The sequence below is a fragment of the Brienomyrus brachyistius genome, unplaced genomic scaffold, assembly GCF_023856365.1.
Source record: "Brienomyrus brachyistius isolate T26 unplaced genomic scaffold, BBRACH_0.4 scaffold154, whole genome shotgun sequence".
Classification (NCBI taxonomy): domain Eukaryota; kingdom Metazoa; phylum Chordata; class Actinopteri; order Osteoglossiformes; family Mormyridae; genus Brienomyrus; species Brienomyrus brachyistius.
The window spans coordinates 123,094-140,930 of NW_026042429.1; the positions used below are offsets into that span (position 1 = coordinate 123,094).

Genomic DNA, 17,837 nt, shown 5'->3' on the forward strand with positions numbered 1-17,837 from the left:
ACCTGCGGAAACAATGCTAAAGCATCTGAGCAAATCCATGTTGTCACCTGATAATCCCCCATCACAACACTAATCGATTCATCTTCCAACTACTTCTTCAGTAAAGCGTCACAGGAAGCCTGCAGCTCATACCAGAGGATCACTGTGCATCGAATGATATTGCTAATCCATTTACATAAATTGTCTTTTTCATGCTAAATCATATGATAGAGGTTTGCAATGCACACCTTCGCTCAAGTAACCCTAAGGGCTCAGGTCACAGAGGTCTGACGCTGCGATTGATGATCTGTAATGGGATTATGGCTAAGAAGACTGGGGAGAGTCTGGCTCTACTGGATGAGATAATCCCAAAATCTCAGTTGGACTGAAGGCATCTTCAATTCGTGGGCCTGTGGCCAAAATTCGGGTTCATTCAAGTATAAGACCCTAAAGTATTCTTAACTACCACAGAGAGGTGTAGCCACAAAATATTTTAACCCCTATTAAAATGCTTTTACATGTGCATGCACGTATCTGACAAAAACAACCCAAGATGGATGCATCCTTGAAAAGCAATCACAGAGTGTAATCTTTGTAAAATCCCCTAATGGATAATAACAACCCTACACAGACATCTGTCCTGCTCAGAAGAGTGTCTAGAGCATGCACAGGACACAGGAAGAGGTTTAGGAATGCCAGATCAGCTTGGTTTTTCCAGGACTTCTGCAAAAAACAAGACTGACGTCATAACCGAACGGCAGTATACAGAGAAAAAAACCGTACTTCAGATAGACTTAAATTGAATAATATCGCTAAAGTACAGTGACTGGTGCATTGACTTGCATAAGTTGTTCATTTACACGCATGTGGGCGACAGATATTTAAGGTGGAAAACAGGACAAAAGGCTTAACGACTAGACTGTCCTGGGGAGGAAGGGGGGAGGGCGGTTCGGATGGAGGAGTGAGACCAGCAGGAAAGCTGATATGCGGGTCTTTTAATTTGCTAAATCAAGACACAACAAAAGGGGAAACGGTGTTTCATGCCGCGAGTGTTATTTCAAAGTCATGGGTTCATGTCCCGCGAGTTACCTTACGACACTAAAGTTGCGAAATATGAATAAACCGAGACGTGATTAATTTTTGTTTCATTATAACCAGCTGTGCAGAGATGTGTATTATGTAAAGCTTCAAATCGATTCTTCTGATAAAAAAGCACCTGTTAAGCAACTCTCACATAATAGTTCTACTACTGAGGCAGCAAGACCTTTACCCCGTAAAATTATACAACTGCATACATTACACCAAAACTTGCTTAAAGAGGGAGAGAAACATATATGCACATGATTTTAATGTTTCTCTACACGTCTGTGCATGTTACGTTATTCCAAGCTCTCAATTTATGGTTCATTTAAAATGAACTGACTGTCGACCGTCAGGTGTCGCAATTATTATTCAAAGGACGGTATATTTTTAAATGTTGCAATAAACCTGGTTTTATTATTCTAGAAGATTAAGAGGATGCAAAAACTGAAGTAAAGTTGATACTAGTGCTACCAGGATAATCCATGCCCAGGCCAGTGCAAAAAACGAATTCAGTTTCTGAATTTCAAATTTAAATTTATTAAACAGCTCCTTTTCAATAAAACATGGGCACCATATATATATAATTGCCTGAAAATATAATCCCGCTTTTATAATCGATAAATTTAACATGCGTGCTATTATAATGATGGACATTTATGAATGGAAATGAAAGCGGACGCTGCCTGACACAGAGCTGGCGGACGGGCGGCCAGGCGGAGCTACGAGCCGCGCCTCCGCGGGCTTTAACCCTCCGATTGCCAAGAAACTGAAACGCTATAACGAAAAAAACGCTACCAGGCATCTTCCACTTAGCATAACCGCATTCAGCGACAAATGTAGCCAGAAACCTGTAAAACAGTCACGTCAAAATGAAACCAAATAATGCCACTTTATTTCAAGCACTGAAACACTAGACATACAACAGCCAAAATGGCAACAGAAGTCAACATGTATTTAAATAATACAGAGATATATTTGAAATATCTGGTCAATAAATAAAGAAATGTTGGGGAATGCTTAACAGCAACACATTACAAAAATCCACTGCTGTTTTAAATGGCCCTAGTGAAATAGTCTCAGGGTATAAAATATCACCGGAGTCAGTAAAGACTGATCTTTTCCCCCAAGAATGAAACGTTTTTTTTTTTTTTGCTCGTCGAAGAAGGCATGCAAGGTGTCGGGCAGGGTAGCAGCTCCGCCTTACGCGTGGACGAGCGCATCAGGGGCCGCACGCTGCCGGACTGAGCGATACCCCAAAAAACTGGTTAGCCGCTGTCACACGCACAGTGGAATTAAGAACGGGCGCAATGTGCGTTAGTCAGTGGCTTACCTGCTTTTGGAAATTCAATGTACCTTACTGTACGAGACCCATATAAAAATAAAAGGAGATCAACAACAAGGACACCAATAATAGCAAAAATGTACTATCACCAATATCTAGGTACTATCACATCAATAATAACAATAATAATAATACTATATTTACAATAATTATTATTATCGTATTACATTGTGCAAAAAGATAAATGGCGAATCTTTTTGCGTCTTTAAATTGATAAAATGTGTCACTCAACACTTTCTTCCAAAACGTAGATGATACATCGATATAAAAACTCATACGCAAACTTAAACACGGTACATGTAGTTCAAAGTATATTTAAAATGTGATATTAGACTTTAAGGTCTCAGCTGAACAGTACTGTCACAATAAACACATTTCAACAAAATGATTTTAAAACGAGTTATTTATTTTGCTCTTACTCTATCGATTAAACTGATACACATCACTGAATTACTTATGAGTATTTTAAAATATCTATAAATCTCATTAATATATGAATTTCTAGCGATTGATACTTACCGGTCTCATAACTTGCAATTCATTGGTCTGTTTCTGTGGAAAAGAAACCTGAAGATTTCAGTGGAATTTAATTATACATTAATTATCCACGAAAAGCAAAAGGATATTTTGTACAAAGTTGAATTTTAGCTATACTCGCTATCGCAGAAGTTCAGCTCAGTTACACTAATCCAACCCAGCCCACGCCTCTGCATCTGCAACCTGACCTGGATATGCAAATTAAACCGTGACTGGCGTTTAATCGAGCCAATGGGCAGCCAAATATGCCTCCCAACACCCGCCTAATAAGGACTCCTATTGTGTTACAATCTTCGAGGGGCGTATTATATACCGCCAATGTGTTCGGTGGATTTTCTTGAGTTATAGTTGGGGTGCGGCGCGTTCATTTTTGCACGTCTTACTTTAGGACGGAACCATTTCATGGAATCCATTTTATGCGTTTCGTATTTTGTTATCCATGTTGCGGTTGCATTTGATTTATTTTATTTAAAAATAGCATTCTAATACAATATTATTGATCACAGTCTCTAGATAATGTCATGATATAGATTCTGAAAAACGAAAGCTCTACCCGCGATGCGCAAAGTGGTTTAACTCTTGTACACTTGTGTACGGTGTTGCCATGAGGCTAGTGTCGATGTGCACGTACGGAGGATGCTGCATGACAGCACAGGGGGTTGGGGTGGGGGGATCTTTGGTACTATTATACAGTATGAACGTTCCACGATACGTCCTAAACTACCCTGTCGTCATGGCAACATTAAAGCGAAAAAGAAAGTACACAAATGAGCGCTTTAGCGAAGTTTAAACTACTTAAGTTGCATATATCTATTTGAATTCGTTAGACAAATACATTGGCAACACACCACTCATCGCTATTATCAGTTATTATATAATAATATAAATACATATTTGAAATGTATCAAAGACCCATTAATGGTAAGTTAATACACACTTTTACTTCCCTTATCGTCTTATTGATTGTATTAAAATTTTTCATTCGTTGTTTGTTCTGTTTCATAAGTGAAATAACTAACACCTCGCCTTCTCCATTCTGCATTTTTTTCCTCTTGGGGGGCAGGACCTAAGAGATGAGACACAATAATCGTCATTAACGTGACATTTACTGTATGTGTTAAATCGCACGTATATAGTTTGTGGAAAAGATCACTACTTTAATTTATATTTAACAAACATTTGCAGGTCGTGATTGACGTCTTGGTTGCAAAATCCGTACCAGGTGCTAAAATGCAGTTGAAAAATATGATTTGGACCACAGCTTTATCACTCATAAACTTTGCTGGGTTTTTGCTATGCAACCCTTCTTTGGGACCCATATGTCTCTGGAGTAGAGAGCAAATTCAGGACTGTAGTTAAAAGATGTACTTTTTATCTTTGTTGATATTGCAATGTATAGATAATTTAGTGATTACTGACAGCTTTTAAAAGACATCAGTGGTGGCTAATAGTAATAAAACATTTTACAATAATGATTTTTTAAAGAAGCAAGTGTGTTTTATATGGTAATACATTTTTACCAATTAGTTATTTCAAAAACATTTGTTTCATAATTAAATCATTGCAGACAGAGGCGTAGGGACAGGACAGGTAAGTCAGGCAATTGCCTGGGGACCCCGAGCTTGGCCGATTACATTGTACATTGCACCGACGAATCTAGTTTGTTTGTGTGTTCTGTTTTTCACAGTAAAGTGAAAATAAAGGCATCGTTTTTATTAAATTCTATTTGTTGATATTATTAAAAATAATATCTAAAATAATGGTTACATATATTACCATGTCAGGTGGGGTCTGTTGGAGGGCCTCAGAGTTTCTTGCTTGTGGCCCCCAGTGTCCCAAGAATCTCCTCTGTCCACACAGCAGCCGCATCTGATACATATCAAATTCATAGGGATGTTGTATTTTGGTCAACACGGGGGGGTGGGGGGGTTCACAGTGTCTTCTGGGCGTGCGGGTACTGTCACTTTAAATGTGTTACAGCGAATTCAGCCCGTCAGTCACTTCCGCCCGTGGGTCCAGCCGGTACTGTCACTCAAATGCGCTAATCGCGGACGCCAGAAATTGACTAAATTAAGCTTCACGGAGCCGTTTAGGGTAGGTGATCGACACGATCTGGGCTTACAAATTATCAGCCAGCTGCAAAGAATGCTGGAGCATTTGGTAACATCGCAGAAAAGGCGTATATATCTGCTCGTGTTTGTTAAAACATATATCCGTCTTTAGCAATAAGCTAGCCAGCTTTTCTGGCTTGTCTGAAAGAGGCCCGATTCGACCAGTTATATGTTTATATATAAAAATCATATATGGGATCCGAGTATGCGCCAGAAATGAAGCATGTACACGAATACATTTACTGTCCTTTTTCATGAGTGGTAGCGCGGTAGGCAGTGACTTTAATAACGAGATATAGAGAAGACCGGTCTGCAAGGCGGCGTCTCATAGCTGCATGCGAGGGCTGCACACAGATAGCGAAACTACACTAAAACTAATCAAAAACATAACAAGCAATGATAAAAAGCCGTGCATGCTGGAGCGATACATCGACTGTCATTGGGCCGAGTACTTACTAACCCGGACCCACAACCTCTTGATTGCGGTCGGGGGTCGAGCTCGGACAGCTGCCCCGCAGAGACAGTCATGCAGGAGAATCGCTGCAGAAAGGGCTCTTCTTTTCGACTTGCATTTGGGTTTAAAGACATGCTTTGCTAACTGTCAACCGTGACAGTATGATTTTCATGTATTGTGTAAGTGATTTTTGCAATTGATTTTTTATTTTTTCTTACATAGTTATATAAAGGCATTGGTTTATATGTGATAGCAGTTGCTGTTGTTGCGCTGAAATATTGTCCAGCTCTAGTACCGGTAGGAGATTCTTTTCAAACTCTGTCGTACTAATGAGGAATAGAAAATAACGTTTATTCCTAGTGTATATTTAAATCAGCCATAAAACTTAACAATAGAATAAAGACTCGGGCAAAAACCATTAAAACTGCTACAAAAATGTTAATTATTTACATATGCTGAAATGGGTTTTTTAAATTATGGTCTGCATTTTAATAGTGCTGTCTTGTTTTGTTTTTGTAATAGAAATGATTTCAGTTGATGTTGTGTTGGTTATTTTATGTTTACGGTAAAAGAAAGAGACTGACAGACCATGAATCGGTGAACATTGCAGCACGTGCAAAGGGTCTTATCGTGGTGAAATGTGCTTTCTCAGTTCCACTGTCTGCAGTCTCCTAGCTGATGGGTGAAGTGTCCTTCTCTCAGCTGTTCTGTCTGCCCCCCCCCATTCAGTTTTTGTGGCTTTCTGATGGTTAACGATGGATGAGGAGGACAGCCAGGATGAGCTGATCAACAGGAATGCATCTCACGGCAAAGGCAAAAGGCTTGGTTCTGCCATCATGACTGATGAAGGTGAGAAGATCTCTAGCCCCCATTATTATTATTTTTTTCTCCTAATATGTTTTATCCTTTAGGAACCATTGTTTCCAAAAGTAAATATAATTGTCAATATTCTTGTTCTTGTGCTTCCACCCCCAGAGGATGCCACTGACGAGGGGGGGGACAACTCGGAGGAGAGTGAGAACGGCAGTGAGGATGGAGACATGGATGAAGAGTCAGGTGATGAGGAAGACTACTCAAACGACAGCGGTGGTAAGAGAACACCTTTTGCTTATTGTTTGTGGATGTGACTACCTGGAAGCCTTTAGGCCAAAGACTCTGTGTTTTAGTACCAGTTGCCATCATTCTGCTTTGATAGCTTCTGCTGTAGTTATACAATAATGACGATAAACATTAGAGTATTTGCAGTGCTGTAGTTCATGTGAAATAAGGTGTACTTAATTCATCCCAGGGAGAAATTCTTTTGTATACAGCTGCAAAGGGACACAAAGCACGCAGATACAAATAATGATATGCAGGAAATTAAATAAAGTAAGTTAAATTGCCATTCTACAATTTAAACTGGCATGGTGTCTGTTTACATATAAACTATAATATTGTTCTTTGCAGTCTGCTTGGGTGTATTGCTCTTGTTGTTAGGGTATTTAACTTGTGCCTCTTTGTGAAGATGGTGAGGAGGATTCTGGGAAGGCACCTGAGGGTGCCGGCGGAGCAGTTGGTGGGCCGGACCTCAGTTCAGATGAGGACACGGAGAAATGCCCCATCTGTCTGAACTCGTTCCACCAGCAGCCGGTGGCCACGCCTGATACCTGCGAGCATTACTTCTGCCTAGACTGCATCCTGGAGTGGGCCAAGGTAACTTTTCCTCCTGCACCTGAAAATTTTCCCAGGATTCCCAAGAAACCAGTTCTTAAAGGGAAATTACTGGGGATGTTTATGAAGAAACCCTTCATGCATGTAGTAACAGTGGCCACAGTAGTGAGAAATTCCCTTTTGCCACCTGTTTTACGGCTTTTAAGAGAATAAACACTAACTACCGGAACTCAGTAACAGATGATAGAGAAAATGTTCTTGCACTTTAGTTTTTGAATTGTATTACGTTATTGGGATGTCCTTGTGGTTTGTTTTTCCCCATTTCATTCTGCTGTCTTGTGGGAACCAAAATTGTCCATACAGAATGGCTAAACCTGTTCACAGACACACACCTGGGACTTTAGGTTGTAATTTGTGCTTCTGTGCTGTGTTTATCAACTAGAATGCGAGCTCCTGTCCAGTGGATAGGATCATTTTCAAGAGCATCTACCTGCGGAAGTGTTACGGGGGGAAAGTTCAGAAGACGGTAAGAAGTGTTTGCAGCTCTTCTCTGCTCTTCTCTTCTGTCCATTCTGTCCATTCTAGAGATATGATGGTTGGAACCTTCTTGGGATTTGTGTGAAATAAGGGTGCTAATGAGCTTGAGTCATTAAATGGGAGGGAAGCAGGATTTTGGAGGTCTTTGTACCAGTTAGGTTAAGTGCCGATCTCCGCGGTCAGATCTCCGTGCCGAAGCCTGCGAGTGCAGCTGTGGAAGAGCCCGAGCTGAATCCTGACCTGGACCAGACCAACTGCGAGGTTTGCGGGCAAAGTGACCGAGAGGACCGTCTGCTTCTGTGCGACGGGTGTGATATGGGGTGAGTTGGTTCAATGGGCCAGCATGCTGTGTGCCGCTTGGAGAGGCACAAACTAGCATAGCTTAATATTTATGCATACTTTTCAGGTATCACATGGAGTGCCTCACCCCCCCACTCAGCGCAGTCCCCGTGGAGGAGTGGTTCTGCCCGGCATGTGCAGCCAGCAACTCCCGCACAGGTAAATAAGATGGATAGTACCGAAAGCAAGAGGGCAGACGCGGTACTGTTCAACAGGGCCGGGTACCTACTATCTATCTAGCTGTCTGGAAGGAGTCATGTTGGACAGGAGTTTTGAGGTCTGTGTTCGTGTTCCAGGTGGCTCTGGTGACGAGGTGAGACAGGGTGCGGTGATGGCCCTGGTTGTGGACAGCAGCCGCTCTTCCAGTGGCCGCCCCATGCGTGCCATCGCCCGTACATGGCAGAGCGAGAGGGTCCGCGCCACCGTCAACAGGAACCGCATCTCGCAGGCACGCGGCGTCCAGGTGTGTTTGAGGCATGCTCGGTCCTGATTGGTCCTAAGCACCAAACGCTATTCACAATTGAGATTGGCTAAGTAGTAATATACTGGAGTGAGCACTAACTGCGGGACAGGTCTGACACACTCAGCACTGAGCTTTAATTAGAGCCGTCTCTGGCCACTCTCTGAAGTGTCAGGAATGGTGTTCAGAGGAAAAACATTGCGTGTTCTCTGTTGTATACTTTTGAGTGCCGGAGTCAGGCCACGTAGCCATTTTTAATTACAGCACCCTGTTACGCATATTTCGTAAATATCATCTCCCATGATCTTCCGAGGCTTGTGAATGCATGTTTTTAGTTTGGTCAAAGGGCTGAAGAGGACATTTTTTAATAGGATGGGGGTTTTGTTGGGCCTACAGCAGGTGCCTGGATACCTGGCCCGGTCCACATGGCTGGATGTGGCCATCGAGGCGGTGGTAGCAGGGCTGAACACTGCTGAATACGTGAGAGACCTGACACCACGTGCGGGGACCAGGAGACGCAGGGCAGGTAGACCAGCCGAAGAGAAATTGGTCGCTGGGGTAGTGAGCCAATCAGAGCAGCCGTGAGAGATCACATGGGCTTGTTTTGTTTTTGGCCAGCGAAGCGACGGCGAGCTGCGAAAAAGAAGACAAAGGGGCTGTCAGAGAAGAGCGGCAAGAAGAGGAAGCGTCGCGTCAGGAGGCCTAAATCAAGGAGGAAACAGGTGGGTGCCTGTCTCAGGCCCTTACTACTGTCCTTTTTCCTGGAAGCATGGTATTATAGCAACCTCTTTGGTCCTGTGTCCCCAAGGTGGTGAGGAAGGCGGTGACAAGCCGCTCTCGCCTGGCCCGGAACCTAGGAATCACCCGGCAGGGGCGCAGCTCCTCCATCCCGGATGTTTACCGACCCGCCGAGCAGAGCTTGGGCAGCATGCGCGCCGACATCGGCGCCGCCTCCCTGTCTGTATACGGAGACCCGTTTGACTTGGACCCCTTTGACGAAGGGTAAGTGGTGTGCCATTGGAGCAGGGCTTGCTTGGCATGCGTGGTCATGCTCAGCATCATGACATTTGTGTCATTGCAAAGGGACGAGCCAGGACCATCTCAGCGACCAGATGCCAAGAGGCCCGGGCTGTCCCGCTCTGCTCTCCGCTCCCACCAGCCTGTGGCGCGGCCTGTACCCACCGGCCTTCACCGGTGAGCCTCATGCCATCCCTGTACTTCAGTCTGCTCTGTCACATTCAGGGATATTGACGGTGATAGTGATTGTGAGTGTAAGTCAAGGATGCATTACAGTGTGCTTTGTATTTTGCAGGCAAGGGCTTGGGGTTCCCGAGACGGAGGTGGTGGCGGAGGCCGCCCCAGTACCTGACCTGCTGAGCAGCATCTTGACTGGTCAAAGCATCCTGATGATGGACAGCTCCGAAATCGTCATCAACCGGGACGGCTCACTGAAGGCCATCAAGCCGGGTAGGCTTCCTCATGGCACTCCGGTGCGGCCCTCGCTACGCTATCACACCCTCACTATCAAGCCCTTGCCAAATGTTTTTTTTCTCTCTCTCCCCACAGTCACGATTTCGTCACCAAAGACCAGAATTCCCAGCGGAGCGGCGTGCGAGTCTGGAGCCGAGATCCGCATCGGGGCATCGGCAAGCTCGGGATCAAGTGCCTTTAACTCAAGTTGGGAGGGGGGGCTCTCCTCTGGTTTTCCTGCCAGACCATCACCACCATTCAGCTTCCCCAGCCCCTCAACACCGACGTCCCCCCAGTCGTCGAGTTTCACTCCCCAGAGGCTTCCCGCCCTGCCCGGAGGGTCTCGCGTTCCCCTAGGAGGTCACTCAGACCTCCGAAGATGTTCCGAACCCAGCCCCAGAAGCCAGGACTTGAGCGGCCTCGCCCCCTGCGTTTCTCCCTCTATGACTAAGGACTCTGCATCACCGCTGGTCAGTAAGCCCCCACCTAAACCTGTGTGGGTGGATATTTCTGGCCTGCCACGGATACCAAAGATAAAAAGGGAGACCTCTAGTGGTACCACAGGTGCAATCAGTGGTGCTGGCCTAGTGGGAATCCCAGACTCCGACACTAACAACCTGACCAGCCACAGGGTCCGGCAGCAGACCACAGGCCAGGGCACGTCTGGGAGTGAGCAGGACAAGGCTAGCAGTAGTGGCAGTACTAGACAGAGGCCTAGTGGACCAGGAGCTGCGTCGGCAGTGTCTGGTCCGCTGCCCACCAACCCAGGCCCTTCTACTGTGAGTTTCCGCATCAGCAGCAGTGGAAACCCATGGCACGCCAGGCGACTAGGCCTCACCACGGCACAGGGCTCCCCGGGTGGGCAGGCAGCCAGCGAGCCGTGGAAGAAACTCTGCGAGAGCAAGAGAACGCTGCTATCATCGCGGGAGAAGGGGGATGAAAAGCAGGGCAAGAACGAGATTTATGACCCCTTTGAGCCCACGGGCTCCGATTCGGACTCCCCTGGCAATACATCTGAGAATGAGGCCTCCCCGCTGGGGAGATCGGATGGCTTGCAGCCGCCGTCTTCCAGCTCAGATCCCGAGGTTAAAACCGAGCCTGGCATGGCAGGGGCAGATGAGTGCCTGGGAGATGGGGAGGAGGATGAGGAGAATCTGGATTGCACCCAGAGGGACAGTTCGCCAGAGGTTTGTAAGCCTGAGGAGGTGAACACTGGTCCTCTGAGTTTAACTCAACGGAAGAAGAGGGACACAGGCAGCGATCCAGAGTGTCGGATGGGCAGTGAGGGAGTATTAGACCAGGCTGCAATGAAGCTGCCTCAGACATCCACACACTCAATCTCATCTTCCAGTCACCACAGCGAGTTGAATGTTAAACCAGAACCATCTGGGCCAGATGGCCGGCGTTCTCGGACTAGGTCCAGGTCACCATTGAGAGTAAGTGCAGAGCAAAATCGTGACTTGAAGCGGAGGAGAACGGCTAGGGACAACGGCTCTGCCTCTAACAGCCCTGACACCAGCTGGAGGAAAACAACTAGGAGGAGCAGCGGGGAGAGCAGACCACAGTCCTCACATTCATGGGGCAGGAGGGGGGGCACATTCTCTTCTGACAGCATGTCAGAGGATGAGGAGAGGTCCAGGAGAAAATGGAGGCGGTCACGGTCAAGAGATCGGAGGCGGTCTCGCTCTGGTAGTGGGGACCGATCCAGGAGAAGGAATCACAGACGAGACAGCCGTGAGCAAAAAGACGACAGGCAGAAAGGATCGAAGGAAAAGCGGCGAGGTCATTCCCGGTCGCAGTCAAGGTCCAGATCCCGGTCTCGGTCCAGAGAGCGAAGGAAAGACCGGATGATGGCTCATCCTACCACCAAGTCAAAAGACGGGGTCGGATCACGGTCAAAGGACGGCAAGCGTCCAAGATCCAGGTCATGGTCCAGAGAGAAGAAAGCTGATGTCTGTTCATCCAGCAGGTCTCAGTCAACACAGAAGATCTTTCAGGGAACTCCGGTACCTTCAGTAGCAGTGCATGAGGAGAAGGAAGCCAAGGAGATCAAGGTGGAATCATCTGCTTCTATGAGCAGGGAAATTAAAGCATCTACGGACATTATGAAGGAAGAAGTGGCAGATGAAGATGGTGGTCATCCCAGTATGGTCAAAGAGGAAAATATTGCTTCTTTTAACATGCTAGAAGAACCACAAGAGCACAAAGAGATCAAAAGAGTTAGTCTCTCTCCTGACCTGTTGGGTGGATTGAAAGACCCATGTGAAATTAAAGAGGAAACACCCATTTCTCTAGAGATTGTTGAAGACTCAAGATGTCCTAAAAGCTCAGAGAAACCTGCCACCCCCTGCTTGACTGAGGGTGCAAACCAGCCTAAAGAAGCAGAAGTGGAGAAGCCTGTAGAAATCAAACAGGAGTCATCTCCCTCTCATTATGGGGTGGCCTGCGAGTTGAATCAAGATGCTGCCATCGCGTCCATGGCAGGTGTGGATCTGCAAAAGCAGATCAAAATTGAATCTATCTGGGCAGAGGAGTTTGCACATTTGTCATCCCACAACGCAACTCAAGTTCTCCTCTCTGGCCCTAGTCAGCCTGCAGTGACAGGAGGCTGTCACATGGGGGCAGCAGATAGCACTTTAGCTGAAAATGGCTCTAAAACAGGCCTAGATCTACAGCACACATTGGGTTCAGTCAAACTAGAGGCATTGTCAGCAGATGACATTGCCAATGTAGGTCGTATCCTGAATAGTTTGACTTCTATGAAGCGTGAGCGAGCAGCGGACCCAGAGACTGGGGGTTACGAGAGGGGCACCGTGTTTTATGGCCCGTCTGTGGCCAAACAAGAATTGTCTGAGGTTGAACCAGGAAGACAGTCTTTGGTTCAGCAGGAGGACCTATCTGCAACCAAGACTGAAGAGACGTTTATGGTCAACCTGGGACAGCTTCCTCCAGTCAAGCAGGAAGATGAGTCCTTATTTAAATGGACGGAGTGTACTGCAGTGAAGAAGGAAGGACTGGTGTCCGTCTGTCAGGGCAAGGAGGAGGACACGCCTACTGTCAAAGTCGCCACGGACATCCCTTCCATGGTGGTTGGCACCAGGTCCAAACCATCAGTGAAGAGGGTGACATGGAACCTCAAGGAGGCTGATAAGCCCATCGCTGAGAAATCTGGAAGTGAGTAGGGATCGTGTTGGTGCCAACCCACCAGTGTTGGCGAAAGATATGAAACGCCCATTAAACACTCATTGAAGAAGTGTCAATATTTAAACAGCTGCATTCCAGTCTTGGGTGACCAAGGGCCTGTCCTAATTCAGGAACATGGTACCAGCTATTCCAGTATTTGTATTTTCTGAAATTTTTGGACCTTTGACCCAGATGGAGAAATGAAGGTGGGGCAGTTTGTTTTAAGTCCTATGTTGAAGCCTGGGTATCATTAGACTTTCTTCACGTAGTCACAATCAAATGAAGGTATCGAGATGCAAATTCTGGGAGCTTTTGCATATTCTGTCCATTTTAAAGTATCCTGGGAACTGGCAAAGTATATCTGGGGAAAAAAACCAAAAGTGTAAGTCAGAATTAGAGACCACTGATGCAGGAGAACACTGATGGTTTATGTAAAAGGCAGTTTATACTTGGGATTTAAAGCCTGCCCAGAGTTATCAGCATTGCCGTTTACTCTAAGCTGGATAAAAGGCGTGAGGATGCCAATCATGATATGAGGAAATGCTACTTTATCAAGCCAGGAGAGACATAAAGACAAATAGTAATCGTTCGACGCTCATCCTTTTGGGCGGTAGTTACATCACTGAATTTGGCTGCTTTTGCTTGCTAGTTCATTCTTGGTTTCATGAAATAATTTGAGCACGACAGGAATTCCTATAGGAAAATCTACACAATGGGATTTTCTGACATCAGCCCCGTATTTCATCTTTGTAGAACTTTCTCAATTTAGACTGCTGCAAAGCAGCCGAGAAGCATCCAGGAAGTCCCCCGGACCCAACCAAGCTGTGACCCAGGTATGGTGTAGTCACATGACCTCCCACGAGCTGCTTCAAACTGGCATGCATTGACCTGATTACTTCTGTCTGCTTTGTCTAGTTAGCCCCACACCCAACCACAAATCAAGGCAAACTAAAGTATTAAATTTCATCGTCGGGAACCTCCCCCAAGTGTCACTGGTGGAATTTGGTCCTTGGGGAATAATTCTTGGGGACCCTTGTCCTCAACCATTGCCTTTTTTCCCCAGATTGCTTTTTAACTGTAATTACATCACCAAAGCAGAAGGTGGTAGCAGTTTTTCATCCATTCATTCATTTATTTATTTATTTATTCATTTATTTATGCTGATGTTTCCTGTTCAATTGCAAATGTTGCTTTTAGTTCTCCCACAGAAAGCATGAGCAGGTGGGGGCATCTCAGGCCAGCAGGAACCATGTGACTGAAACTGAAAGTGATATCGGAGTATTTTCTTCGTAAATGAAAGTTAAAACCTCAGTTGGCTTAGAATGGCACCATGGAATTTTAGGGCATTCTCCAAGATGCCTTGTCAAGAGAGAACTTCTCAGGGAAACCAGTATAGTTTCTTTAGCTACATGCTTATTGAGGGTTTGTTTCATATTTTGATTGATTAGGTTATTCCTCTAACACATTTCCTGAACTGGTTCGGTCAAAGTGTCAAACTGATGAGGACAAGTTGACTAAAAATAGGACATTAACGTTAGACGTATAAAAATGGAGCCGTGTTCTCTGTGGTGTAGTATGCAGAAATTCAGGTTTTACAGGATGCTGACGTAAAGGAACCGGGTTCCTATGTCAGTAAGTAGAATCGTAAATGTAAGGATTTTATTTCACGTCTGCTGAGTTTTGTTCTGCAGTGGGAGGGTTGTGAGTTCGGAAGGTTTGGCTCCGTGTGCTTGTAGTCTTGTGGTGGACTATGAGGTGATACATCGGTACCTCAAAGATGGACGCTGAAATCGAGGCACCTTGTCATCTGTGGTGCAACGATTGACCAATTTGAGGAACGCATCCATGTGACAGCGAGTGTTATTTACATTCTGCTCTACTGGTTTTGCTTGACGTCTGTAATTGCCCTTTGATTTCCATTTCTCATAATCTGTGGTTTCCTGCCCTTCTCCCATACAGCCTGCGTGTGGGTTTTTTCAAAAGATATCCCAGCCTTGATGCTATGTGACAATCAGGGATCTCTGTTAATAGCTGACTATAAACTGAGCCTCTTATTCTAAAGGGACCTGTGCCTTTATGCAACTTTTCTATTCTGTTTAACTACATTTAAATTGCCTCTTGTCTAAGGTTAGAAGCAGGTGTAGAGCCACTGAATTGATTGGAGTTTGGGTTTGCTGGCCACTTTTTAATGTTGTTCTTTATTTGAATCCTTGACCCCCACCCAGGACTCCAGTCAGTCTGCTGTATCTGCTGCCCCGGTTGGGGAATTGGCTCCCCACTTCCCTAAAAAAGTGACTCTCAGTTCAGTGTCACACAGCCCCCCCTGTTGCTTGGAGGCCCAGCCAGGCCAGTCTCAGCCCAGCCAGGGAGAGTCGGCATCCAGGAAAGAAGGTGGCGCCCAGGATACATCCAGAAAAGATAAGGCGAGTCCCCACAATGGCGGGAACCCCATCAATGAGTGGGCTTCTTCAATAAAGACTGACTGGTGTCAAACCTTGGGCTTATCGACTGCATGTTCGACACTCTTGCCCTTATAGTACATGAAGAAGCTTCATATGCAGGAACGGGCCGTGGAGGAAGTGAAATTGGCCATAAAGCCTTTCTACCAGAAGAGGGACATCACCAAGGAGGAATACAAGGAGATTCTCCGGAAGGCCGTTCAGAAGGTGCCCACACCCGCTCTGAGGAGCCTTTGTAATCTGGTGCTTTTTGTCCGGGGTCTTTTAGAGTTTAGTTAAAAATAGAACATACTCATGTTAGTAATGTTGATTCCTCCAGTTAGATTTCTAAGGTATTAGTAACTGCTGTCGTAGGGAACCTACTAAACCGATGAACATGTGTGTGTTGTGGGGGGGGGGAGCTGTACATGTACATCTTTGTGTGTTTGTGATGGCCCGTATAAACGATTCTGTGTTAAGTCTGTCTTTGGCTTACAGGTGTGCCACAGCAAGAGTGGCGAGATTAACCCAGTCAAGGTGGCCAACCTTGTGAAGGCCTACGTGGACAAATACAAGCATGCAAGGAAGCACAAGAAGAATGGGGAAGAGGGGAAGGCCCAGGAGGGCGTGACCGGCAAGGCTACTGGCAACTCATGAGGAGCTGGTCCCGGGGATGCCTGAAACTCCGCCCCTCTCTGCCAGGGAAGACCGAAACCCCGTCCCATCTTCCAAGGAGGATCCAAACCCAACCCCCGTCTTCCAAAGACAACCTGATCCCTTCTCTGCAGCTAGCGCCACTGTCTTTTTTTCCATTTTCATTTTATCTTTTCTTTACTGTATAGTGATGGTATAAACTAAAGGGCTTAGGAATCCTGAGTCAGCAATCTGCTTGTTCCTGCAGGAATGAGGGCAGCAGCGGAGATCTGCTGTGTTTGCTCTGCCTGCCTGGGGGAAGGGGCAGCGGTAAGACTCGCTGGTCTGGGTTTCGCTGAATGGAAATGCTGTTCATGGAGGCTTCTGAGATAGCATCTTAAAGCACCACTGCCGAATAGCCTCTTCCTCCTTCTGCGTTTGTAATGAGCTCCTATTCTGTCATCCGCAGATACATCTCTCTGGATTTCACGGCCTCCGAAACACAGCTAAACTAACAAAGCTCATACCACCAGATACCCCTGTAGCTATACGCTACATTAACAGTAATGTGGAGCAGGATCGAAGGCGACGTCTGGCTGTTTCCTACAAGTAAAATTACATCTCTTTGGTGAAAAGCTTCATAAATAGAGTGATTCATCCTAGGATGCAGAGATCAACCCTCAAGAGGCGGTGAATCAAATATTGCCATGCATACCCGACAAGCCGATAGGTCCCCACCACATTGCTCGTTTCCATGGCAACCTCTTAGTTATGAGAAACTGGACTTTTTTTTTCCCCTTTTATTCTAATTTTTAAAGTCTTGGGGGAAATTTTAATTGTCAACATTGCACTTTTATTAAATGAATATTGTACAGTATTTCATATGATCTGGGGCTCAGTTGTTGATGCTATCCCAAGATATTAAGGAAGTTAGTCTGGTGATTACTATGACAACATAGCGCCCCCTGGGGCTTTATGTAGGCCGAACTCAGACCGCATCATGTGGGTTGCGTTCCAGCGAGTCGACTGCTTGGGGGCGAGTGTGCTATATATGAGGCTCTTGTCATTTAAAGGGTCTGTCCTGCTGAGAATTAGATCAGATTTATGTTGCGGGTCACATGTCACCTTATGCGCATTGCTAGCTAAATGTGTGTTGAGTACTGTAGACCTCACCAACGGTGATTTTGTGATGGGAGGTGTACTGATGTCGGTGAGCTCTGATCTCTCTTAAGGAATGTGGATAGGTGTCTTCAGGAAGAGTTAACTTAAGTTTCATTTCTTTCATTTAGGGTATTCATTTATCGGATTTGAAATGTTTAAAATGCAAGTCACGTTAATTGTTTAGGCAGGTCGTGGCTGTAAGAAATGGGTTGGTTAGAGAAAATTCTCCCTGAACTGTCCCTGGGCTGCTCGGAGTCAGTGTCCTTATTTAACTGTACTGTCAGGAACTCAAGGTTTCCACTAAATTGTTTGTAAATACGTTTCTTAGAGGATGTCTTTAATAAAATAAAATTGCTGAGAAAGTGCGTCTTTTACTTTCGATTTTTTTTTTTTATAACATATTTACTTTTGATCTATTTATCACATATCAAATTTGATATTTAAAAGTTACTCGAGGGGC

The 17,837-nt window shown here is 45.5% G+C and overlaps 1 protein-coding gene across 2 annotated transcripts; it reads left to right on the top strand.

Moving 5' to 3' along the window:
- Positions 1–4,928: 4,928 nt before the first annotated feature.
- phrf1 (PHD and ring finger domains 1) lies at positions 4,929–17,739 on the top strand. Of its 2 annotated transcripts, none has more exons than XM_049005161.1 (18): positions 4,929–5,035; positions 6,236–6,355; positions 6,482–6,595; positions 7,011–7,198; positions 7,599–7,682; positions 7,877–8,013; positions 8,100–8,191; positions 8,329–8,495; positions 8,889–9,018; positions 9,111–9,214; positions 9,301–9,494; positions 9,576–9,686; positions 9,805–9,959; positions 10,059–13,136; positions 13,899–13,978; positions 15,371–15,568; positions 15,683–15,811; positions 16,082–17,739. In XM_049005161.1, the coding sequence occupies exons 2-18, from the start codon at positions 6,262–6,264 to the stop codon at positions 16,238–16,240; spliced, it is 5,214 nt and encodes a 1,737-aa protein (XP_048861118.1). In that variant the 5' UTR covers positions 4,929–5,035; positions 6,236–6,261; the 3' UTR covers positions 16,241–17,739. The 2 variants fall into 2 exon arrangements, with proteins under 2 accessions (XP_048861118.1, XP_048861117.1); XM_049005160.1 differs by lacking the exon at positions 4,929–5,035 and adding an exon at positions 5,042–5,685.
- Positions 17,740–17,837: the final 98 nt, after the last annotated feature.

What these genes read in the sequence shown, in the direction of transcription:
- phrf1 (XM_049005161.1), top strand. Translation starts at nt 6,262, where the DNA reads ATGGATGAGGAGGACAGCCAGGATGAGCTGATCAACAGGAATGCATCT. An exon ending in GTACCCACCGGCCTTCACCG is followed by an intron (nt 9,687 to 9,804) that starts GTGAGCCTCATG and finishes TGTATTTTGCAG; the next exon opens with GCAAGGGCTTGGGGTTCCCG. An exon ending in CCAACCAAGCTGTGACCCAG is followed by an intron (nt 13,979 to 15,370) that starts GTATGGTGTAGT and finishes ACCCCCACCCAG; the next exon opens with GACTCCAGTCAGTCTGCTGT.